Source organism: Leptonychotes weddellii, chromosome 11 (assembly GCF_054177405.1).
Source record: "Leptonychotes weddellii isolate Sample4059 chromosome 11, ASM5417740v2, whole genome shotgun sequence".
In the NCBI taxonomy this organism is placed as follows: Eukaryota; Metazoa; Chordata; class Mammalia; order Carnivora; family Phocidae; genus Leptonychotes; species Leptonychotes weddellii.
The window spans coordinates 32,992,779-33,015,710 of NC_138379.1; the positions used below are offsets into that span (position 1 = coordinate 32,992,779).

Genomic DNA, 22,932 nt, shown 5'->3' on the forward strand with positions numbered 1-22,932 from the left:
TTTTTTTTTTTTTTAAGATTTTATTTATTTATTTGACAGAGAGAGACACAGCGAGAGAGGGAACACAAGCAGGGGGAGTGGGAGAGGGAGAAGCAGGCTTCCCGCCGAGCGGGGAGCCCGATGCGGGGCTCGATCCCAGGACCCTGAGATCATGACCTGAGCCCAAGGCAGAAGCTTAACGACTGAGCCACCCAGGCGCCCCTCAACCCCTGTGTACTTCTTATAAGGAGCTGGTTAGAAGCTGCTAATACTCACTGCAGAAGAATGAATACATACACCCCTTCCTCAACCTCATCACAATCATACTAAAGCTCAATCAGGCACTTGACACATCTTACTGTGGTATGGGAACGTGAGGACGAGACACTCAAGGGTAAACTGAGCCAGGATACTAGTCATGCGTAGGCTATAGGCAGCCAGAGGGGAGAGCAGAGTGGGAGTAAGACACCATGCCTTTTCCATCAGGACCAGAAATACCGTTCATGCTGCCCTCCCCAACCCACACATCCTCAGCCCTGCAAATTCCTTCTTCCAGTCCCAGGTCAAATGCCTCCTTCTCTATAAAGCTTCCCTTGACTTCTCCCTAGAAGAGTTAGTGTTCCTATCAGTGTTACCACAGGACTCACCCCACCCTATTCATTCAATAAACCTTAGTTGGTGCCAGGCATCGTTCAAGGTGCTTGATGTAGTAACGAACAAAACAACTGAAGTTTCTGCACCTGAGCTGCTTATCTAACAGATGGGAGGAGGGGGTGGCAAGCGGTGGGGGGAGGGGGTGTGGGGGAAAGAAGTAAACACTGCCTAAGAAGATAATAGTCTATAAAAACATACAGCAGGGTGGCGGGGATAGAGCAGGGCGGGTGAGGGGCCGTTTTAGTTAGGGCCATCAGAGGCGGCTTCTGATACAAGATACCAACACAGGAAAGGACATGTGAATGAAGTGAGGAGTGAAGCCTGCAGAAGAAGGATATTCTTGGACAAGGGAATGAGGCACAAAAGCCTTGGGACAAAGGCAAGAAGGAGCTGGATAGGTTTGTGAAACCTCAGGGAGACTATTGTGGCTGAGTGACCACGTAGGAGGGGCAGGAAAGGAGAGCAGAGGGGCAGGCAGGGGACAGGGCACACACAGACTTACAGCCATGGTCAACACTTTGGATCTTATCCTGAAGCCACAAAAGGGTGCAGAGGAAAGGAGCAACACAGGTGCTGTAATTGTTGATGGGTCCCCCCAGCAACTGACACAGCACCAGGTTTATAAAAGACATTTAATAACTCTTCAGAGAGGGAAGAGCGCAGAAGAGACCCTGAACTGGCCACGGGCATACTTGGGCACACAGCACTGGCCATCGTCCACCCATCCTTCTCAGGAAAGGATCAGCCTCCTAAGTTCTGCATGTACTCATGGCTACTGTACATCAGGCTTTATTCAGAAACACCACTGTTCTCCAGGCTTAGAAATAAGCAATTATTCTCCTCTCCCAAAACCCGAACAGCAAGAGTCACTACCGAAAAAGCCTGCTCAAAATTCTTGGCCCGTCAACACAGCATTTGATACTGTTGTGGGGTTCAATTTCCATTGCTACTACAGGTTAGACTGAGCAGCTCATCTCACCCTCAGTCATACTCAGCACAGAGCTTCCTGAACAGTCTTCCTGTAAGGAGCTCAAGGGATCAGGTAAATTAGCTCTTCATCCTTGAGGTACCATCCAGCCATCGTACATAACTCTTAGAATCCCCCGGGTACTCCACAAGATGAAATGTGATCTTGAACCCCTATAGTTGCTATACTTGCCGTATTTTAGAGCCTTTGCTCAAGGAAGTGGGGAAAGATTCCTATCAATTCTCATGGCTTTCCCCAAGTTTAAAGTGTCTGAATTTTTCCAGACAATCCACTCATTTCTGATTTCTGGGATCCACAGTGGCTTCAAGGAGGATAATTTGATATCAATAAAGCCTGTGTGTGGTGTTTCTCGCGACCTAGACAGCTCAAGAGTGATTTATCTTACCCTCCTCTGAAACGAAGAATCACGGAGTCTCATCTGACACTGTATAAGCAGACAATGCCCCTCTCTTCCTGCCGCTTAAACTTGGCAGGTGGATCACGCCCCAGGCACTGCCCTCCGTGGCCCAACCAAGACTGGCTGGGCACTGAACACCTTCAGAGCATTGCAACACTAACGTTCAGCCCCCCTCTCACTGCCAGCCACTGGGAGGCAGAATGAGCACCAATGACTAATGAGACACCTTACCTGGCTTCAGTCACATCAGGCCTCTCTTGGCCTCTACCTGCCAGTTCGGACACCCTGACCTATTCCACTATGTTCAGGGTTCTAACACTCTCCAAGGCCATCCAACTGCTTTGTTCTGTACAGACAGCCCATGGTTGCCTCGAATCAATGCTGTACTCACAGTATTTCCTAGTGTTAGAATGCTAGTTCAGTCAAATGATACTGAATACTCCCCCAAAGCATTCCAGGATAAAGTTGAGGAAAGGCGGCAGTTCCTTAACCAAGCTTAAGGAACCAATACAATACACTGGTTAGGAAAATGTGCTGAGGAACTAGAGACCTGGGTGTGACTCCCAGTTCCATCATTTTACCACCTGGGTGACCCTTGACAAAGCAACCAACAATCTCATCCATGAAGTGATAACAGCACCTATTTTATCATTTTGTCAAGATTCAAAGATACATTTGAAGTGCTTAAGAGAGTCCCTAGTACCTTATAACAGGACTTTAAAGAGCCTTGAAAATGCTACTATTATGATTCTCCAAGCAAGAGATGGAGTGTCCTCTTTCCCAAGTTTACTTAATCTCATACCTTTGGTTTTACAAGACGATCTTGCAGGCCAGTGGTCCCTGGAGTGTATTTGGGAGAAGTCTCACGCTAGTCAGTGATGTGTGCCCTGAGTCAGGCTGGAATTACAAGCTCAACACATCTGACTCAGCATAACTAATTACTCCCATGAAGCAGTACCAGAGGTAAGAGATGAAAAATTACATTTAAAACACAGTGGGTCAAAATCCTTAAGGACCGTCTGGGTCTTATTTCAAATTCTCACGCTTGGACTTTTTTTCTGGTTATACTACTTCCTGTCTGCAAAACACTGGACAAGTTACTCAACCTCTCTGGACAGCAGTTTCCTGAACTCCAAAATGAAAACACGTCTTGGTGGTGATGGAGACAAAAGGAGATATTGAAGGTCGAACATGTGACACATTTTAGGTATCAGTTTTTCCCCTTTCACTAGGTCTCAAGAGAAGTGGAAATTCAGTCTGAAGGCAGTCAGCAGGAAGGGTGGTCAGTCCAACAGTTTCTAGCCCAAAATTCTCTAAGACAAAAGTCCAAAAGCACCAAAAGAACTCATGCGCGCTTTTTCCAAGGAGGAATGCTGGAAACCGCTACAGAGCATTCCTTCCTCTTGTTCATTTGAATCAAGGGAACTCAAGGCACTGAACATACAGTATCCAGAGAGAAGTCATTGCATATTCCTCAAGAGGAGAGCCAAGTACCTGGAATTGAATCAGGACAGAATGAAAGGAAAGAAATGGCCCAGCATGGGTGATTTTCACAGTCCCATTTCAACGCGTGCAGATCTGTTTTTACAAAGCCAATTCTGAACCAACAAGAACTACGCAGCCCAGGTTTTCAAGGACAGTGATCAAAGGCAATTTCTTGTCCTGTCCAGTTGATCATGAACACTTGCCAAGGATTCCATCATTTCAGGAACTAAACCCTATCTTCCAAACTAAAAGTTACCCCCAAAGTCAGCCAGAAATGCCTTATCAGACTGTGAAGTTCCCAAATTGGACCCGAGAAAAATGTGGGGACCACGGCCACTGGAAAAATGCAAGGTCTCTGAGGTCATTTGTGGAACGCAATCGAAGGCAGCTTCAGGAATAAATCCTACTTGGAAGGTGTAGTGCATGGAACCCATGGAGCTCTCCGCTAGTTCCCACTGGCTGCCCTCATAGTTCTTTCTTCCTTCGTCAATTTAAAGAGTACCAATTGGAAACCACGAGTCCTGAACTGGCCGCCTCGTCTAGCAACAAAGATGCCAGCACAGTAAAGGCATCCTCTGCAGAGCCACCGATGACCCCTAGCACTAAAGCCCCCATATCTCAGCAGGGCCCTCAACCACACTTGGAACACCTCACTGGCATCCTAACCCCTACAGAGGGGAGCCTACAAGGGCCAGGCAGGGATCTCACGGGACTGAAGTGGGCTGAGAATCAAGTCATTTCCTTGAAATAAGCAATTCTTGCCTTTTAATTAAAACAGGGTACAAGAACTTTTTTTCTTCCACTTACATTTAAAAAACAGCTGCAACCAGCATGTGGCCTCACAGTCCCGGGGAAACCATCAGGACAGCTAAGGACTGGCAACCTCAAGAAGACAGGTACCATTTTTCCATGAGAAGCCAGAAAGCTCACATTTTCAGGCCAAATAACCCAATTTTTAAGTGTCAGCCACTAATTCAGAGTTGTTAAAACATTTATAGAGGAAGAATACCATAAGGGTCAATTTAACAGGAGGCAAATGAAGCATTTGGGCAAGCCAACTATAGACCTGCTGTGTGACCTTTATCGTAGAAGATGGAAGTCCATGCTCTAATCCTGCAAGGCTACCTCTCATCGGGAGTTGCCAATGTCACCGCTGGAACTCCTTGCAGTTTCTGCCCTGTGGGCTGCACACCCCCCATAAGAACGTCCTCCTCCCACATGCCTCCCCCCATCTCTGTGTCACCACTGTCTTCCTGGGAGGAGACCCTACTCTCAGGAAAGACCATCATTGGCTGGAATAACCTTGTTCTGGTTGTCTCCGGATGACCCGATAATGCTTCAGGTGGTCAACTGTCAATTCTGTCCTACCAGGCTAGGACTACTGGCAACCAATTCGGTCAGTGAAGGGGCAGATCTAAACAAAGCACCCTAGTTGAGTTCATTTATTCTACAAAATTATGTGATTGTAGTTTCAAATTATTGGAAGTTATTTTGATTTCCAAGGAACAGTGCTTATGAATGGGTAAATTTTCTCGGCATATGGCTGGTGCTAAGGAATTTGGGACCTGAAATTATATGGCCTGTACAATAGCACACCTGGTCATTTATGAAGCACTCTCCTCCTAAAATTGTCAAGACAGCCATTACTGCTAGCCTTTCCTCGTCCAGAACCACTCCTTTTCCTCACCCTCCGCCGACAAAGTTCCATACACACCAGCCCTCAGTCTATCCCTTGAGCACTGCAGGCTGGATCTTGCTGCAGGACCACTGTACTTCGAGTCTCCACTACCTGGGACACTCATCTTTCTGATTGCCTCATAGTTGGCTCTTTCTTTAGGTTCAGTTTAAGTATCCCATCCTCATGGAGCCCTCTTGGGCATCCTCTCTTCTCCACTGACCTGTCCCTCGTCTCCCCCCTCTGTTCTATCTTCCTCCTTGGCATTTGTCATTAGGTTTCATTTTTGTCCACATTTATCTGACTTGCCCCACTAGAAGGCAAGCTCCCTGAAGACCAGTCACTTGCATGTCCTCTTCACCACTGCAGAATCCAATGCTCCTGCCTACAGATTAATATATAACACAGGTTAGTTATTGAGGAGTAATGATTTCCAATTTGACAAGTAAGAGGTGGTACAGGGAGAGGCCTAGATCAAGGGCTCTTGGGTTTTCACGGACAGAGCAGAGCCCTGAGCCCATGTCTTCTGACTGCAGGCCCAGCAATTCTGCCATTGCACCACCCTCCTCAATTCGCAGTCTGGAGTGCCTTCTACCCAGAACTCAGCAAGCCAGAGGGTTAAATCTTCCATCAGGGACAAGGCTTAGCTGTCCACATTTCTCTCCACAGAACCAAATCAATGAATACCTTTTACCCAGACGTTCAAGTGTTTCACAACTACTAATTCCAAGGAAAGTCAAAGACGACCATTTCAGTTCTCTAGAATTCCACTGAACTTAAGTGATTTTATGCATGAATATTAATGAAATTGTGACTTTTAACTAAAAAAAGTAAAGGTTAATGGCTACATTTGCTGTTTTTCCATTTCTCAGACACCAGGCAATCCAAAATCTAATATGCATATATACAAGCATGAGCAATTTGCCCAAAACATTATACTCTATTGCTAGGATACTTCTGGTCTTCAATTAAGGTCAAAGGTCATCTGAACAGCTTCATTTCTTCTGACGAAGATTTAAATTTTACTTAATTAGCGTGTTCCTGAAAAACCTTATTTCCTTGACATGAGACCCTTCCATTCATTTTCATTTGTCTGCAAATTACTACTTGCTAATGTACACTGCAGCCTTGAAACTTTCCCTTAAAGCTGTGTCTATACTCTGCTTGGTGTAAAAGTAAAAAAGATAAACCCAGATTCCAGGCTTCTTGTCTACTGGCATTGGGGAGAATCTCTAGATGGACATTTTTAGCTTTCAGCTCTTTCCTCCAAGAAGCCACCTCCATTCCGAAGCAAGTGATCCCATTTGTTATGGGACGTGAATACAGGGATAAAAATAGACATGCACCCCTCCCCCAGCCCTTCCTGCTTAGGACAAAGTACTCCCAGTAGCCTGAGCTAGAACCAACGACATCACCCTGGACTCCTCCCTGTCTGACCCCCACCATCTTACATTGAACGACTCCCAGTTCACTTTCTCTTAATTATCTCTTAACTTCCTTCCATCTGCAACACCATTATCTGGTCTTGTCTAGGACCCATTCTTAGCTACAACCGAGGCTCTTCACAGCTGCAGCAACCTCCTACTGGCCTCCTGTCTCCAACTTTGCTGCATCCGTACCATTTTCCACTAAGCAGCCAGTGTGATCCTCCCAAAAACAAGTCATGCCACAGCAGCAAGTCAATCACTTCCACGGCTCCCAGTTGCTTAAAGCCAAATCCTTTCAACTGCCTACAGAGCCATTCACCATCTTCCCCTTGCCTGACTTCCCCTACCTATGCTCCCCCCACCCTCCATTAACAATGTGTTTTCCTTCCATTGTAAGGCATCGTGAGCTCTCATCTCTTGCCCTTTCTCAACTCACTCATGCCACATCCAGAACCCTCTCCCACTTATCTTCTGATAGATTTCTAGTTATTCTATTTTGCCCATTAAGCCAAACTCTCAGTGAACAGACTTTCCAAGCCCTTTGGGAAGGGCAAGGCAAGGTCCCCTACACTGTGCTCCCGGATTCCTCCCATCAGAGCATTAGTCACACATTCTCGTGTTTCATGATCTTCAGCACTGTGCCAGCATGTAGCACCACACACAGCATTTGGTGTGCTTTCATTAATATTACCTAAATGTTTAAAGGGGAGCTTACAGTCTAACCTGAACATAGTTTTAAATCCAAAGCCTCTAACATTTTGGTTTGGAATATGGAGACCTGTCCGCAATACTTCAATTCAAAAGCAGCATGGCTAGAGGTGCATTAGGGCAAGATTCCAAGTTGAATGTTGTTCCCTTCCTTCCCAAATGGAAGCCACATAATAACTGAAAACATCTACTTTTTAAATACACTTTATACTGTATCTTCTTGGAGGAAAGGATTAAACATCCAAGTTTATGTAAAAAGTTCGATTACTAGAAATGCATTTTGTTGTTGTTGTTAAGATTTTAGAAGGATAACACGAGCAAACAAGTGAGCAAGCCGGGGGGAGGGTCCTAGAGAAAGGGAATCTTAAGCAAACTCCACGCTGAGCACAGAGCCTGAGATCTTGACCTGAACCCACAAAACCAACCACAAAACCAAGAGTCTGACACGTAACCAATTGAGCCACCCAGGTACCCCTGAAAGTGTACTTTTAATTGCCCCAGGAGAACGTTCTCTTGGGCTGGCTTCACCAAACAATGTAACACGCTTAGAATTTCCTCCCCCACCTCCTATCTTCCATTCTGCTATTCAATTACCTGCAAGTACAAAATAAATATTGGTTCAAATCATTCATAATTAAGGTAAGCCTGCTTAGAAATTACAGAATGTATTCTGTTAGGACAACCCATTATTTTAGATTACAACAATCTCTTGATGTGAAAACCTAATCACTATTTTAAATGGTGAGAAGGTCCCAATACCTACCCTTTTCCCTTCTGAAGTATCTGGGGAAGAACTAGTAAATGTGAAAAGCAGCCATGAGAGGAAGAGGAATGACATTTGTTGAGGGTCTTGACAGGAGACATAGGAGGAACCATTCACTCAAGTGCTCCTGTTGGTCCTTCTCAAGGATTCCATGACATGTTAACAGATACCTTCACTTTACATGAAAGGACACTGAGGCAAATTCCTAAAGCTCACACATCTGGGAATGGTTGGTCCTGGTTCAATTCCTGGCTGTATCTGGCATCAAAGTGGAAAGAGCTCTGGAAATTAAAAGAGTATCTTTTGAAATACAAAGTTTCATTTTACGAGGGGGGAGAGGCTTCCTTAGGAAACCAGAAATGTCCTCCATCTTCTCCTAGAACTCTTCCACAGAAAGCTTTTTCTTAGACCCCTTGCTTTCAGCTTCCTAATGATGCTTAAATTTTCTGTAATTTAGGAATAAAATTGAAAAACAGAAGATTTACCATTAAATCTTACAGATTTGCATACACTGTCAGAACTTTCAATTAAATTTAATCTATGTTAATCAAGCTTTCCATTTTAGCAAAGCTCTGTATTAACACACATGAATCAGGAAAAATAAACTTTAAATCTGCAATGATGTTAAGAGTTCAGTAAGACAGATTAATCGTTGTCGCTCTTCCAATGTGCTCTCTTGGTACGGTAAAACACAAAACAACACAACTCCTATTAAATTACAAATCTAGAATAACAGAGTGCCCATTACATAAGATTATACTTCAAATGCTACCTGCAGGTACATTTTCAATCCTCCTTATACTTGAGTTTTCCATTTCATTTCATCTACTCACTTAAGATCTTCGTGGGAACTCAACTGGCTCAGTTACCTAGGGAGTTTCCACATATTGCTGGGCCAAGAAGTTCACTCCTGGTTTAAAGGCATCACAACCTCCCCAATGATCCACCTCTGGCTGCTGGATCCCCACCAGGTGAGAGAGATGCCTGCCTTTGGCTAAGAAAGAATTCAGCCACTAAAAGAACTCTTCCACCATTAATTCAATAATGGCCTTGCCTGAGAGTAGCCAGAAGTCTAGTAGAAATTGGAAACTGATCCCAGAACAGTATATGCAGTTTTTCTGGCCCACAGCTTTGGAAAAGGCAATTGGATGATTACTTCCCATGGAGCACATGATGGCTGGGGAGAGTGTTCAGATCGAGTATGCTGTTCCCCCATTGTGCTTCATCAGCAAAGGGGACTTTTGACTGGAAATTGAACTCTACCAGAAGAGTCTGGGTGATAGATATCATTTTCCTTTAACCACTGAACTAAAGAAAAGCAGCTATATACTTATCTGGCCTCTCCTCAGCATCCTGTTTTCCCCTCAGTATCAAAATTCCACTCCTTCTATTTAGGTACCAAGAACTAGGCTAGGGGTTTTACAAATTCCTCTAATCCTCACAAAAATCCCAAGGTCGTATTCATTTCAGTCTCCAGATACCACCACCTTCGCCCTTTTCACGGTCCTGGACAAGATGCAGTATACCCCAAGCAGTCTCTGCAACCGGGACAATAGATTCCATGTGAACCTTTGAAACTGGCCATGAAATCCCTGAGCACCCCTGACCAGGGACAGAGAAAATGAATCTTTGATACATTCCAGATGTATTAAGTACGTACTATGTCTGTAAGAGTACTACATGGTAAAGAAAAAAGAAAACTGTGATACAGTCTCTCAGCTAGGCTACTTTCCTAATCTGGGCACAGACTAAGTTGGAAACATGCCAAACAATCAAGACCAAGGCTGTCTAGTTATTCCAGTGCCCGTGTTCTCGCATCTTTGGCACAATGCCAAACCCAATGTCCCAGTCCTGGCCAATGAAGTGTGGTACACGTCAGGCATGACCTTTCCAGACCTGACCCTTTAACCTACCCTGGGAGAATAGGACAAAATTCTAATCCTCGAAGTTAGGCGTCAACCTCTCCGGTCACAAAGTTCAAGTAGAAAATAAGTACACCTAGAAATTGAGTAATACAACTGGAAAGTGTTACATATGAAGTTGTAGCTGTATTTATCTACATACACACAAGAGCTACCCGTCCATTTAAATGTGCCACCAATATTTAACATGTACAGGGTCACCAGAAAAAAAAAAATTCAGCAATTTCAAGAATCTGTCTCACAACACTTATTTTTCTTCAATAAAACCAGAAGTCACACATTAAAATTTTCAAAGTGATTAAATACTTAAACATCCCAACTTGAATCAAAGAGGAAGTCAAGCTAAAATTAACAACTGCAGAAAAGTACAGAATTATAGCAATGGCAGTGGGCTGCATTTGAAACAATACAAGAAAATATGAAGCCTTCAGTGATTTTTGCTAAATACTGAAAACATCCAGGAAGCTACTAAAAATACACAAAGTGATCAAAAAGGAGGTAAAAAGTAGAAATCAATGAATTTAAAAGGAGAAACAGATTTGACCAATAAAACTAAGAACAATCCCATGATAAGCCTGGCCAAGAAGGAAATACATAATATTTCACATTACAAATTAAAGATATAACCACAAATACAAAAAGAAATAAGAGAATGTCCAACTCTCTGTCCCCAGAAAACAGGGCTGAGTGAAATGATTCGGATAAAACATAAGTTGGCAAAGAGTTTAAAATTACCTAGAATACCATAAGAGCTGGAAAATGAACATTTTAGTAGGGAAAGATTTCTCAGCCTCCCCCAAAACAAGTATCAGCTCATAATCGTTTTCAGGCTGATTCTACCAGAAACATTTATGGAAGAGGTATTACCTACATATTTAAAGTCCAGAGAGTAATTCAAAAAGCCTCGAATTAGCTCACACAGAAAAATCTATCTCACTTGTTAATGAGTTAAGTGTGTAATGAGTTTAGTGTCAAGCGTTGGGACAGTGCCTTATATCAGTGCTTAAAGTAAAACTAGTTACTACTATTAGTATTGCTATCATTTTTAATATCGTTGCAATACTCCTAAATACAACATTAGTAAGAATATTTAAGGATTTTCCCCAGGAAGAGTTCAACATAATGGACTCTAATGTGGTTATGTTAATTGCATGTTTTTCCCCTTTCATCTATTATCTCAAAAAGATACCCAGAAAAGAAATTTAATAAAATGTAACTATTATTCGGGGCACCTAGATGGCTCAGTCGTTGGGCGTCTGCCTTCGGCTCAGGTCACGATCCCAGGGTCCTGGGATCGAGCCCCGCATTGGGCTCCCTGCTTGGAGGGAAGTCTGCTTCTCCCCCTCTCCCACTCCCCTACTTGTGTTCCCTCTCTCGATGGGTCTCTGTCAAATAAATAAAATCTTAAAAAAAAAAAAAAACTACTATTCATTTTTTTTTAAAGTCTTTCAGTGTATCAGAAATAAAGCTAAATTTCCTTCACATGAGGACAACATATATACATATATATTTATATGTAAGATAGATTGGAAGATCAGAAACAACCAGACATAAACAGATTTAGAAACACATTAAAGACCAGATTGTCTGCAGTCTTCCTGTCTTTTTTTTTTTTTTTTTTAAAGATTTTATTTATTTGACAGAGAAAGACACAGCGAGAGAGGGAACACAAATGGGGAGTGGGAGAGGGAGAAGCAGACTCCCTGCCGAGCAGGGAGCCCGACGCAGGACTCGATCCCGGGACTCCAGGATCATGACCTGAGCCGAAGGCAGTCGCTTAACCAACTGAGCCACCCAGGCGCCCCTTCCTGTCTTTTGTAAGGACCTTTAATCTGTTTTTTATTCCTATTACAGAGATTCTAGACAGTGGAGGACAAAAACGGAATAGCTGATAAAAATAGAAACATTTTCAAATTACAAAATTGTATCCTTCAATCAAGGAGGATTAAAGAAAAAAAAAGAATATACAACTCAAATGCCTGGTACATAGTATACAATCAGCAAATGTTGGCTTGGCGGGGGCGGGGAGGGGGGAGGAGGAGACATGCTACTCCACATAGCTTAAAAGTCAGATACCTAAGCCAGACAAAAGGCATCAACTATAGACTAGTAGCTCTTGTGAATATTGATGTAAGAGTTCTTAATAATATACTATCAAGTCCAGGAATATATAAAAAGGATTATACAACATAACTAAGTGGGATTTATCCCAGAAATGCAAGCTTGGTAGAACATCCAGAATTCAATTAGTATAATACACTACATCAATAACAATAAAAGCATGATCATCTCCACAGATGCAGAAATAGCACTTGGGGTGGTGGGGGGTGGGGGGAGAAAAAAAATACCCTTTCATGATAAAAAGAAACACACCCACCCACTCACCCACTCACCCACCCACTCACTCACCCACTCACCCCGCAAACCAGGAATGGAAAGGAACTTGCACCTGGCTAAGAGCATCCAATACAAGCTAACCTCACACTCCATGGTGAAAAACAGAGCAATCCTTCTTCCGAGCAGGAACAAGACTACCTGTTCTCACCAGTTCTCTTCAACACTGTACTGGAAGTTCTAGCCACGCCGGTTAGGCAAGAAAATAAGGTAACCATGTAGAGATAATTTTATTTCTGTCCTATTTGCAAGTAACAAGATCTTGTACGTATTGAGAGAAATCCACTAAAAAACTAATCTAATGAGGTCAGCAAGTCTGCAGGAGACGAGGTTCAACATACAAACATCAAGTGCATTTCTATAAAGTAGCAATGAGCAAACAAAATCAGATTATGAAAATAATGCCCTTTATCATTTTTGATGCCACTATAATTTAAAAAACAAATCATGCAAAACCTGTACTCTGAAACTATAAAACAATGTTTAAAATTAAAGACCTAAAATGGAAAGAAACTCCATGTCCATGGATAATACTGCCAAGATGACAATACTCCCTAAATAAATCTACAGATTCAACATCATCCCTTTGAAAAAATCCAGCTGACATCTTTGCAGACTATTAGAAAGCTGGTCCTAAAACTCATGGAAATTCAAGAGGACTGGAATAACCAAAACAACCTTGAAAAACAAAGTCAGAGGGCTCACACTTCAACTTCAAAACTTACTAGAAAACTAAAATCATTAAAACAGCACTAGCATAAGGACAGAGGTCAATGGCCTAGAATTCAGAGTCCAGAAATAAATCTGTCCACTTACAGTCGATTGATCTTTGACAAGGGAGCCAAGATAATCCACTGGGGAAAAAAGGACTCCACAAAAGGTGATGGGACAACTGGTTATCCATATGCAAAAAGATGAAATTGAATCACTACACTCCACACCATATAGAAAAAAACTTAAAGATATCAAAGACTTAAAGAGCTAAGCCTATAAAACTTTTTAAATAAATCCCAGAAGTCTTAATAGCCTCCAGTCAAGCAATGATTTCTTAGAACAAAAGCACCAGCAATGAAGAAAAAAATAGGCACACTGGACATCTAATTCAAGAACTTAGGGTTTTACATGAAGACAATCTGCAAGTTGAAAAAACATAAATCCTATCTGATATGGGACTTGTGACTGTAAAGAACTATCACAAAATCTTAACACAACCCAACTTAAAAAATGGGCCAATGATCTGAATAGCCCTTTCTCCAAAGAGGATGTGTAAGCAGGCAACACAACATGAAGATACTCAACATCACTGGCCATCAGGAAATGCAACAATGAGGGGTCACTTCACGTTTATCAGAATGGCTGTATCAAAGAGAAAGATAGTTACGTAATTAACAAAGCTGTGAAAAAACTGCAACTCTCACATACTGCTGGCAGGAATGCAGAAAAGGTACGGGTACTTTGGAAAACATCCTGGCAATTCAACAAACACAGAGACACCACTCGATCTAGCCATTCTACTCCTAGTTATATCCCCAAGAGAATACAAATATAGGTCTACACAGAAACTACATGAAATTTCATAGCAGCATTATTCCTAACTGCCAAAAACTGGAAAAAAAAATTCAGTGTCCAACTGATCAATAAAACATGGTTTGTCCAAACAAGGCAATATTCTGCAATTTAAAAATGCACCACTGACACACGATCACCACGAAAGAACCCTGAAAATAAACCCTTTCATTTAAACCACAGTCTAAATGAAAGCCAGTCACAAACACATTATATGATTCCATTTATAGGAAATGTCCGAAATCGGCAAATCCATAGAGCCAGAAAATACATGAGTGGTTGCCTAAGGTTGGGGTGCTATGGGGAGACAGTTGAGGGACACCTTCAGGGCATGGGATTTCTCCTGGAGGTAAAGGAAATTTGTGAAGGATTGTGTTGAATGCACAACTCTGAATATACTAAAAAGTAGTGAAATGTAAAAATTTTTTAAATTATCTGGAAACCTAAGTGCCCACTATATCCCAACTGTGGCAGATATATATTTAATTCATCTGGATCATGAGTGATACAATGAGGATCACATAGGAAAGAACCATGAAAAGAACTGGGGAGTCTCACCTTCCAGTCAGGCTGTCAGATCCCTGACAGATTCCAATTTCTTTATCTAACCTAGCCAGTCCCTAAATCCTCCACTACTGAATCAAGAGTCATCTGGTTGGAGGTCCATGACCAATGTCTTCAAGACAATTTGCTGCTCTCGACATGGTCGTCCTGATAAATAAATCTGAAGAGTGACTGAAGATTCGCTATTACAGATGGGAACACTGCTGGCTTATAATAGCCGAATTCCTAAAAATACACGATCATCTATCCCTCTTACATACCAGGTCTCCTTAACTAGGTGAACATCTGCTTAAGTGTGGAAACCAGGTCTTCTTTATGACCCATAGCCAGTGCATGACAGATTCAATTCTTTATACCTAGCCTTGATCAGACCAAACAAGCATAGAGGAAGGCACCATAGAATTCCAAGGGGGAGGGGAATTTTCCATTTCTTTTATTATTTTTGAATCAAGACTGAGGTTTTTCTACTACAATGAAAAATGCTCAGATGATTCTCCATTCAAGGATCCTCAGGTTCTATTAGAAACCTGTGAGGAGGGGTGCCTGGGTGGCTCAGTCGTTAAGTGTCTGCCTTTGGCTCAGGTCATGATTCCAGGGTCCTGGAATCAAGCCCCGCATCGGGCTCCCTGCTCGGCCAGGAGCCTGCTTCTCCCTTTCCCACTCCACCTGCTTGTGTTCCCTCTCTAGCTGTCTCTCTGTCAAATAAATAAAATAAAATCTTTAAAAAAAGAAAAGAAACCTGTGAGGAAAGAGAGGTGGCATTACAGGACCATGTGGCAATACAAGTTGCTTTTTAAACCTTTCCTAAAAGGAGTTAGGTTTTACCATTAAATAAAAAAAAAAACATCCAAAAGAAAAACCCAGGTAGTAGCTTTAAGATACATGCTTAGACAAGAAGTAATGTGTAATTTAAGGGCCGTCTACTTCCCAGGCCCAATCCTCTTCCACCCTCACAGCAACCCTGCAAAGTAGATGGCCACCTCCCTTCATCACAAGGAAGGGGAGTTCTGAGACCTTCAGCAGCGCAGCAGAGCAAGACCTAGAACTCCAGCCTCCCTCAGGCCAGCTCTCAGTCTCTGCTCTCTCTACTCCGACAGGTGCCATTCCACTGGCTTCTCACTCACCTTGGGAAGTTACCCCCTCTGGTTTCATGGAGATTAAAGATCCTCTATGTTCCATTCTTGGACACTCGTATGGCCCTCCTACTGAGGTGGCCCTCACACCCAACCGCGTCATGTTGCCCCGGGGGGGGGCGCAAGCACATCACCCTTCCAGGTCTGTGAAGTGGAGACTGGCTGGACACCTCCACCTTGGAGTAACAAGGACTCCTTCTCTGAGTCTACAGAACACTTGGCCTCTAATCTTTATCTGCTCCCCAGCACATGCCACCTTGCTTTCTCTGGGCTGACCCAGAAACAGCCAAGTATGCTGACAACAACCCTACAGAAGGATCAGGATCCATCGCATCCCTTTGAGGCAGAGATCAAATTTAAGCATTGAAAAGAGAACTTTGGATCCTCGCTTCTGCTAAAAAGGCCCATGGAGATCCTCTGCTCCAGCCACATTAGTCTGTTCTCTGCACCTCTCCACTCCACCCCCCAAAATTGCATTTTCCCGCATTTGTCCTGTCCACACTGCTCTTCCTGTTTAGCATGTCAAAAGGACTTCCTGACCTGCCAGAATTCTGGGCCTTCCAGAGTTGCCACTCTGTATATGATCTTCCCTAACCACTGACCTAGTGTACCGAACTGCCTTCACAGAGTTCTGCTTTTAGATAGGTCCACCTAAATAGATAAAGGAAGGGTTATCTGAATTCAGGTTCCCCAGAAGCAGACACAGACATGTGAATTTGAGAGTAAGTGATTTCCTAAGGAAGTGCTGGGGGTGGGGGGAGAGGGTGGGGAAGGACATGGAAGCCTCAGCCTAATCCCAGGTAGCACTGGAGAATTAATCAAGCTGCAGAGCTGGTCTGGCCTTAAGGCCCCCAGGGCAAAGGAACTAGGCTTCCCAACTCTCACATTGTCAATCACGGGCGACAGGCTGCCTGGGGGATCCGTGAACTCCCAGACACTTCTGTTCTCTCTATAGGGGCTACAGAGGCACCTACCTCTGTAGTAGTACTCCTTCCTGCTCACCCTAAACTCCTCAGCCCCTCCCCACACACAACATGCCAACCACTGATCCCACCCACCTTTCCCTTCCCAAAAATCATAGCAAGTGATTTCTGGAATGCCCTTCGTTCCACCCCTACTGCTCATTCAGCCTGTCGAATGAATACTCACTTTCCTTTATACAACCACAATCCTTTCTGAAGCCTTCCTTAGCTTACCACGATCCTTCAGAATGGACTATTATTACCTTTATTCCTTAAACACACATTTCTAGCATTGCATCTACAATACTTTGTGACATCTGTCCATCTTCCCTACTGCCTTATGAGATCCTTACAACAGAAATTTTATATTTTCACCTTAGTATTCCCAGTGCCCAGCACAGTTCCTGCATAGAGTAAAAATTAAGTCTAACTTTGCTTGAGGACCTCAAGCCAATATGACAGAGGATATGGTTTCATAGGAGCCAAGCCTGCCAGAAGACAGAAGATAGGCAAGAAAGACACTTAGGAGTGGTCCTTGGAGAGTCAACAAGAAAGCCACTTTGCCCAAAGTAAGTTCTTAATGCAAGGAACATTCATCAATGTGTTCAACAGCAACAAGGCTTCAGCTAGCTACATGCTCTCAGAGATACAACCTCTCAATTCCAAGGCACTTTGTGTAGTCCATTAATTCTAAGTAGACTTTCAAAAGTACAGCTTACCTGTGTTCCAGCTCTCGAATGGAGAGGATCACTCCTGAAGTCGATGGCTTTTGCTGTACAGTGGCCAAAAAGGTGAAGTCACTCTTATTCCGAAACAGCTGGATTAATTTCTCACTCACATGAGGGGCTGCATGGATCTCCCTTTCTGAATCTAGGAGTCAAGGAAACGCAGAAACAGAAGGGGACAGAGAATGAGGAGGAGGAAAAGAAGACGGAAGGAAGGAGAGGGAAAGTAAGAAAGAGAAAAGATATACAGTTAGAAATGTCCAGAGGATCCAGGTTGCCTTTTTCATTCCACCCCGCCCCTGCACCTTGCCAATACTTTATCTTTTCAGGCACCTCCGACCCCTCCATCAGGCAGCATTCATTCAACACAAAACCCGGAAATGCCACCTCTGTCACTGTACCCACTTGTCATTTTGACAAATTCATAATTGGCCAGCCAGTGACTTTCTGACAGAAATTTTGATGGGACACTGAGCAATGTGGCCGACTACAAACAGATTAAGTTGCTGTAAAAAAGTGAGACAATCAGATAAATGGATCCTGAATTCAGAGAATCCCGTGTTTACAGCAGGACCCAAATGCCACTCAGCAGGCTCCAGTTACACTTCTCCCCATGGACTCGGTCTCTTTCTCTTCACGATGCGTAGAGGGAAACTTGTCTTTGCTTTGTACCCAGCAGAGATTTACTAGTGTTAATAATGCCAGACAATTCCACTTTTGCGTAAAGAATACAAGACATGTGCATGATCCATAAGGATGCCTGGAACTTCTCTGTAAACATGGAGTGGATGACTCTGCTCATGACCTATTAAAGTGGAGGCCAATTCAATAGGCCTCGAGGCGCATGAGTCCAGCTAATTCTGCTCCTGGCCAGGAATCTCTTTCTCCAAGTTCTGCAAAATGAGACCTTCATCATTTCATACTCCGACCCTCTCCTCACCCCCCAATCGTGATAAACTAGGTGTTCTCGTTATTGTACACCTCACTTCCTCAAGTCAGAAATGGACTACCAACAGAGCAGAATTAAAAGAAACTATTCAGAGGATGACAAATGAATACCAAAGGTATGTTTCGTTCCTCCTCTCGTGCCCTAACCCCGTCCATCCTCTGTAGAACTACTTGGTTTTTCAGACTCCTGGAGAAATAACCAAGACCTTCAAAAGGTCTGTGGCCCAAGCAACATCACAGACTACATGGACCTTGAAGAACCTCATCCTAAAGAGTGGCTTCTAACAGGAAGGAAAAAAAAAAAAAATCAAGTTCTTGACCTTGGGCCTCGGTCTTCTCATCTACAAAATGAAGCAGGGGATAGGGGAGGATAGGTGAACTAGGCGATTTCTCAGGCCTCTCCATCCTTGTGTAATTCTACGAGTTGCTCTTTGAAGTTTGCAGCACAGCAAAGACCACCACAATCTTCCAGCTGTAGAAGTCTAGGCTGTGGAAGGCAGGAAGCAAGGCTGGTCCTCTATCTTGGAGGCACCTAACCCAGGCGGAGGACCCTACCCACATAAAACCCACCTAGGACATTTGCTTTTCTACCCAAAGAAAGGCCTACACTACTCTACTGTTAAGTGGCAGGCTTTTAGCTTTTGTCAAGGGCGGAGATAAGAGCCACTTAGGGAATGCTTCTACACCTCCTACAAAATCCCAATGACTTTGCATGATAATATTCATGATCCATTAAATGTATGAAGTAATCATTTTGTAAACTAGAGATGATTAGCAAATGTTTGTTAACATTTTTATACTGCTGGGTACAAGTCCTAATAAATTCCACCTAGAATTTAGTGCCAGGAACACACGCACACGCAGCTCTTGGGATTAACTTACATGTTTACTTTCTCCCTTTTTGCGGTTTCCTTCTTTATTCATCTATTAGGAATTAACTGATTGGCAGTGTTGGCCCAGACAGCTCATCAGAGGTTCTGATGCTGGAGCCCAGTGCAAAGGGGACAATGATCAGTCAGCCATGATATTCATAGCTCTTTCCTCCAGCAGGCACATCAATGATAAGTGTCCTCACCTCACTCCGTTCTCTTGGACATCGTTCCAGCTCCATGGCCAATGTCACTCAAGTGTATATGTACCACCCCAATCTCTCCCTTAACCAACAGACACATTCAATATCCTTAATATCTCCACATGGAAGGTTTAATAAGCATTTCAGATTGTATATGCCCAGGACAGAGCTCTTGTTCTCCCCCCACCCCAGCCCTCTATTTTCTCCTGGAGTTCCCAGTTTAGTAAATGGAACCACCCAGTTTAAGCTGAAAAGACCAGAACTTGTCCTTGAATCTTCCTTTTCTTCTACCCTCCAAGATCCAATCCAAGAGCAAATCATGAGGACTCGCAGGGCTGGAATCTGTCCACTTCCCCCCCCCCAACTCCACTCAAACTCCTCTGCAAGCTGCCATCATCTCTTACTGGGGCACCTCCAACAGCCTAACTGGTCTCCCCGCTTCCATATTGCCTTGCCTTCTCCATTCTCCACAGCAGCCCAAGAGCTCATCTTAATGCCTAAATCAGCATCCTTTACATTCTCTTGCTAAAAACCCTCCATGGCTTCCCAGTTCTCCCAGGATAAAAATCCAGGCTTTTGAGCATGGCCTGCAAGGTCACACACCAACTGACTTGCCTATGTCTCCCGCCCACTTTCATCCTCTTCATTCACACCCAAGCCCAATCCTGCCTCAGGGTTTTTGTACTACTCTTCCCTTTACCCACAGAGCCCTTCCCCACTCTTCCCAAGCCTGCCTCCTTCAGCTCTAACTGCAAATGCAACCTCCTGGTCCTTCCCTCCAAAGCAGGCTCCCCAGTAATACTGAACACACTACCCTGGTTATTTTCTCCATACCACTTAATTATTGTAATCTTTCTTTGAATGACTTATGCTCTTATTTCATGTTTGTTATATTTTTTTTACTGTATTTCCTTTCTCTCCCTTCTAGACTAGAAGCTCCACGAGGGCAGGCAAATTTATTCAGTCATTGTTATAGCCAAAGTTCTCAGTGCCTGGCATAAAACAGGCATCCAATAAAGACTTCTGATTTTATTTGCATTTTTATCGTGTGTATTGTTAATTCAAAGAGCCACAAATATTACAGTCAGAAAAGAATAGGATACCTTTTGGAAAAGAAGATAAATGGTAGGTGTCAAGTGTCAGTGGTTATAAGTTTAAAGAAAAGCATGTTCAGGACCAATTCAGTCCCTCCTATTTATAGGACACCACATCTAACAATCTAATCCAATACAACCACACTGCTACTCACCCAACCCCCTACAAAACTGAGCATTTCCTCTGCTGGCTTTTTGTTTCTCTTTGTAAATGACTGGCACATTGAAATAGAGAGACCCCATTAGCACTCACCAGAGTGAAATGTAAAAAATATCTATTTTCATACATGGAGACTTTATGTGCATTCTCATTTTCAGAAAAGCTCTTTCAAGTAAATGCTTACCATAATTCAGCTGCCAAAAGAACACCAGAAAGTAATTTCACTTAACAACACAGAGGCAAGAACACTGGACCAGGTTTCAAGGGACTGAAGACTACCAAGGTTTGCAGAGAACTAGATGTGTGACCTTGGATATGACCCTTTGCTTCTGTAAGCCTCACACTCCATATCTGAAAATGGAATTGATTGGAGATCATGGAGTTCAAGTTCTTTCCAGGACTCAATAGTTCATTTCTGTTCATCACCTTACCCTGCTCCTAGCCACCCAGCAAAGGACAGGACTGAAGGTGTTTTCTACATATGGGACACCTAGATTCTACAATTCTTCTCCTCTGCTGATTTTTCCAAATCAACATAAATGTAAAGTTGTCATTTACTGGAACCAGTGATAGGTCACCTACTTTGCAGTAACCTTTTTTTTTTTGTTTTTTACTGGAGTTAAATGAGTAACCAATGAAAGCCAATTAATGAGAATCTATAGTAACTATCGTACTGTACTATGCAACCATTATAATGTGCGTTCTGTATTATTGGAGAATATTCAATTCTGTTAGAAAGAACGAGAAAAACAAATGGGATGAATAAAGCTCACAGGAAGTGTTAAATATAGACAGCAAGTTAGAAACCTGTAAAACGTGTTCAACATAGATCAAATAAATGAAACCTAAGCATGTTGAACACAATTAAAAAGGACTGAATAAACATGTTACCATGAATAGAATGGGGTGGGAGAACCAAGTCATAAGCAAATCACAGCACCTTCAAAATGAGAGCTATGTCATCCCTAAATCAGATACCTATCTTTGACATTCATTCCATTCCCATTCTGGCCCCACGTGTACTCTGCCTGAGAAATGCTAATCAAACCCATCACTACTCAACAGACTAGTACCTGCATCTGGGACCAAGAGTACTTGCCTTCTCCAAGGGTGGAAAGACACTGGCACCAGGCACCTCCCATCCACTGAACCCCACCTTTCTAGAACCTCTGCTCTAGTCCACGTAACCTCCGCATCAGCAGAGAAGTTGGCAGGGCAAAGACTGAACACATGAACAATGCAAAACCCAAGAGTCTGGTAGGGTGGCCCATCCTTCCCCTAGCATGGACCCTATCCTATTCCATTTCTTTCCCCTGCTTTCTCCTGGACATTTTAGATTTATTTAATACACTGCATGCTTCAAGCATCTGAATTTGGTGGGTGAAGTGGTTTTGTGACCTCTGGGAGCATTACTTGGAGGCTACCGTTCCATCAAGGTAATTGCCCACACAACCACCACCACTTACAGAGAACATTTCACATTTAAAAAAAAAGTCGTCCTTTCAAACATCTAGAAGTTTTACGTGATCTAGTTAAGAAGTGCTAAATCAGCAGGAAGGGTTAAGTGCTTTTTCTTTCCTAGGACAAAATGGCTCTACCTAGTCATTTTTAAAGACTAAAAATGCTAACATGATGATTAAGCATCAGTTTCAAAAAAAGAAAAAAGAAGTATTGGGTGAAGGGAGGAGATTGAAGAAATTAAATGAGGATATTCACACACTCTTCTCTGCCTGTTACAGAAGCAGCTTCATTTCCCTTTTGCCTGATGACAGGGTGAGGATTTTCATTGTCCAACATACCTGTGTTTCCTCTGCGCCAGGCACTGTGCTTGCTGGGCACCAGGGAAACCAGCAGAAATACAGTTCCTGCCTTTGAGCATAGCTGCAGAAGCAAGGCTATCACCTGGGGACGACAGGTAGAGTAAGGCAATGCACAAACGAAGGAGGGGGCCAGTGGAGGCTGGGAAGGACACAGTGGAAGACAGAGCTTTGAGCCAGAGGCAAAAAAAAAAAGATGAATAAGCATTTACCAGGCAGGGGGGCACTCGTTGCAGGATTGCTGTGCAGATGTGAACACCCATGTGTTTTCCATCATCTTGGCATTTTTCTTTCTCTGCAAGCTTCTCTCTTGCTAGAAGGTCAACAGGACAGAAGCTACTCTACCTAATATCAGAGGAAACTCCCCACCGATCAGCGAGTAGAGGACGCAAGAACAGCAGCAGCCAGAAATGGGACAAAACACACACCCGGGCAGCCCACCTCAGCCTTGACTGATGGAGAATCTGGGGGACAGCTCAGTAATTACAACATGTTTACA

At 43.3% G+C, this 22,932-nt stretch overlaps 1 protein-coding gene across 2 annotated transcripts in view; it reads right to left on the reverse strand.

The window, feature by feature from the left end:
* Positions 1–22,932, reverse strand: part of NELL1 (neural EGFL like 1) — a 794,543-nt gene that overhangs the window by 701,320 nt on the left and 70,291 nt on the right. For both annotated transcript variants that reach the window (XM_081798460.1, XM_081798459.1), the window contains exon 3: positions 17,337–17,487. In XM_081798460.1, the coding sequence (XP_081654586.1) occupies positions 17,337–17,487 (151 nt within the window). The remainder of the gene's footprint in view (positions 1–17,336; positions 17,488–22,932) is intronic.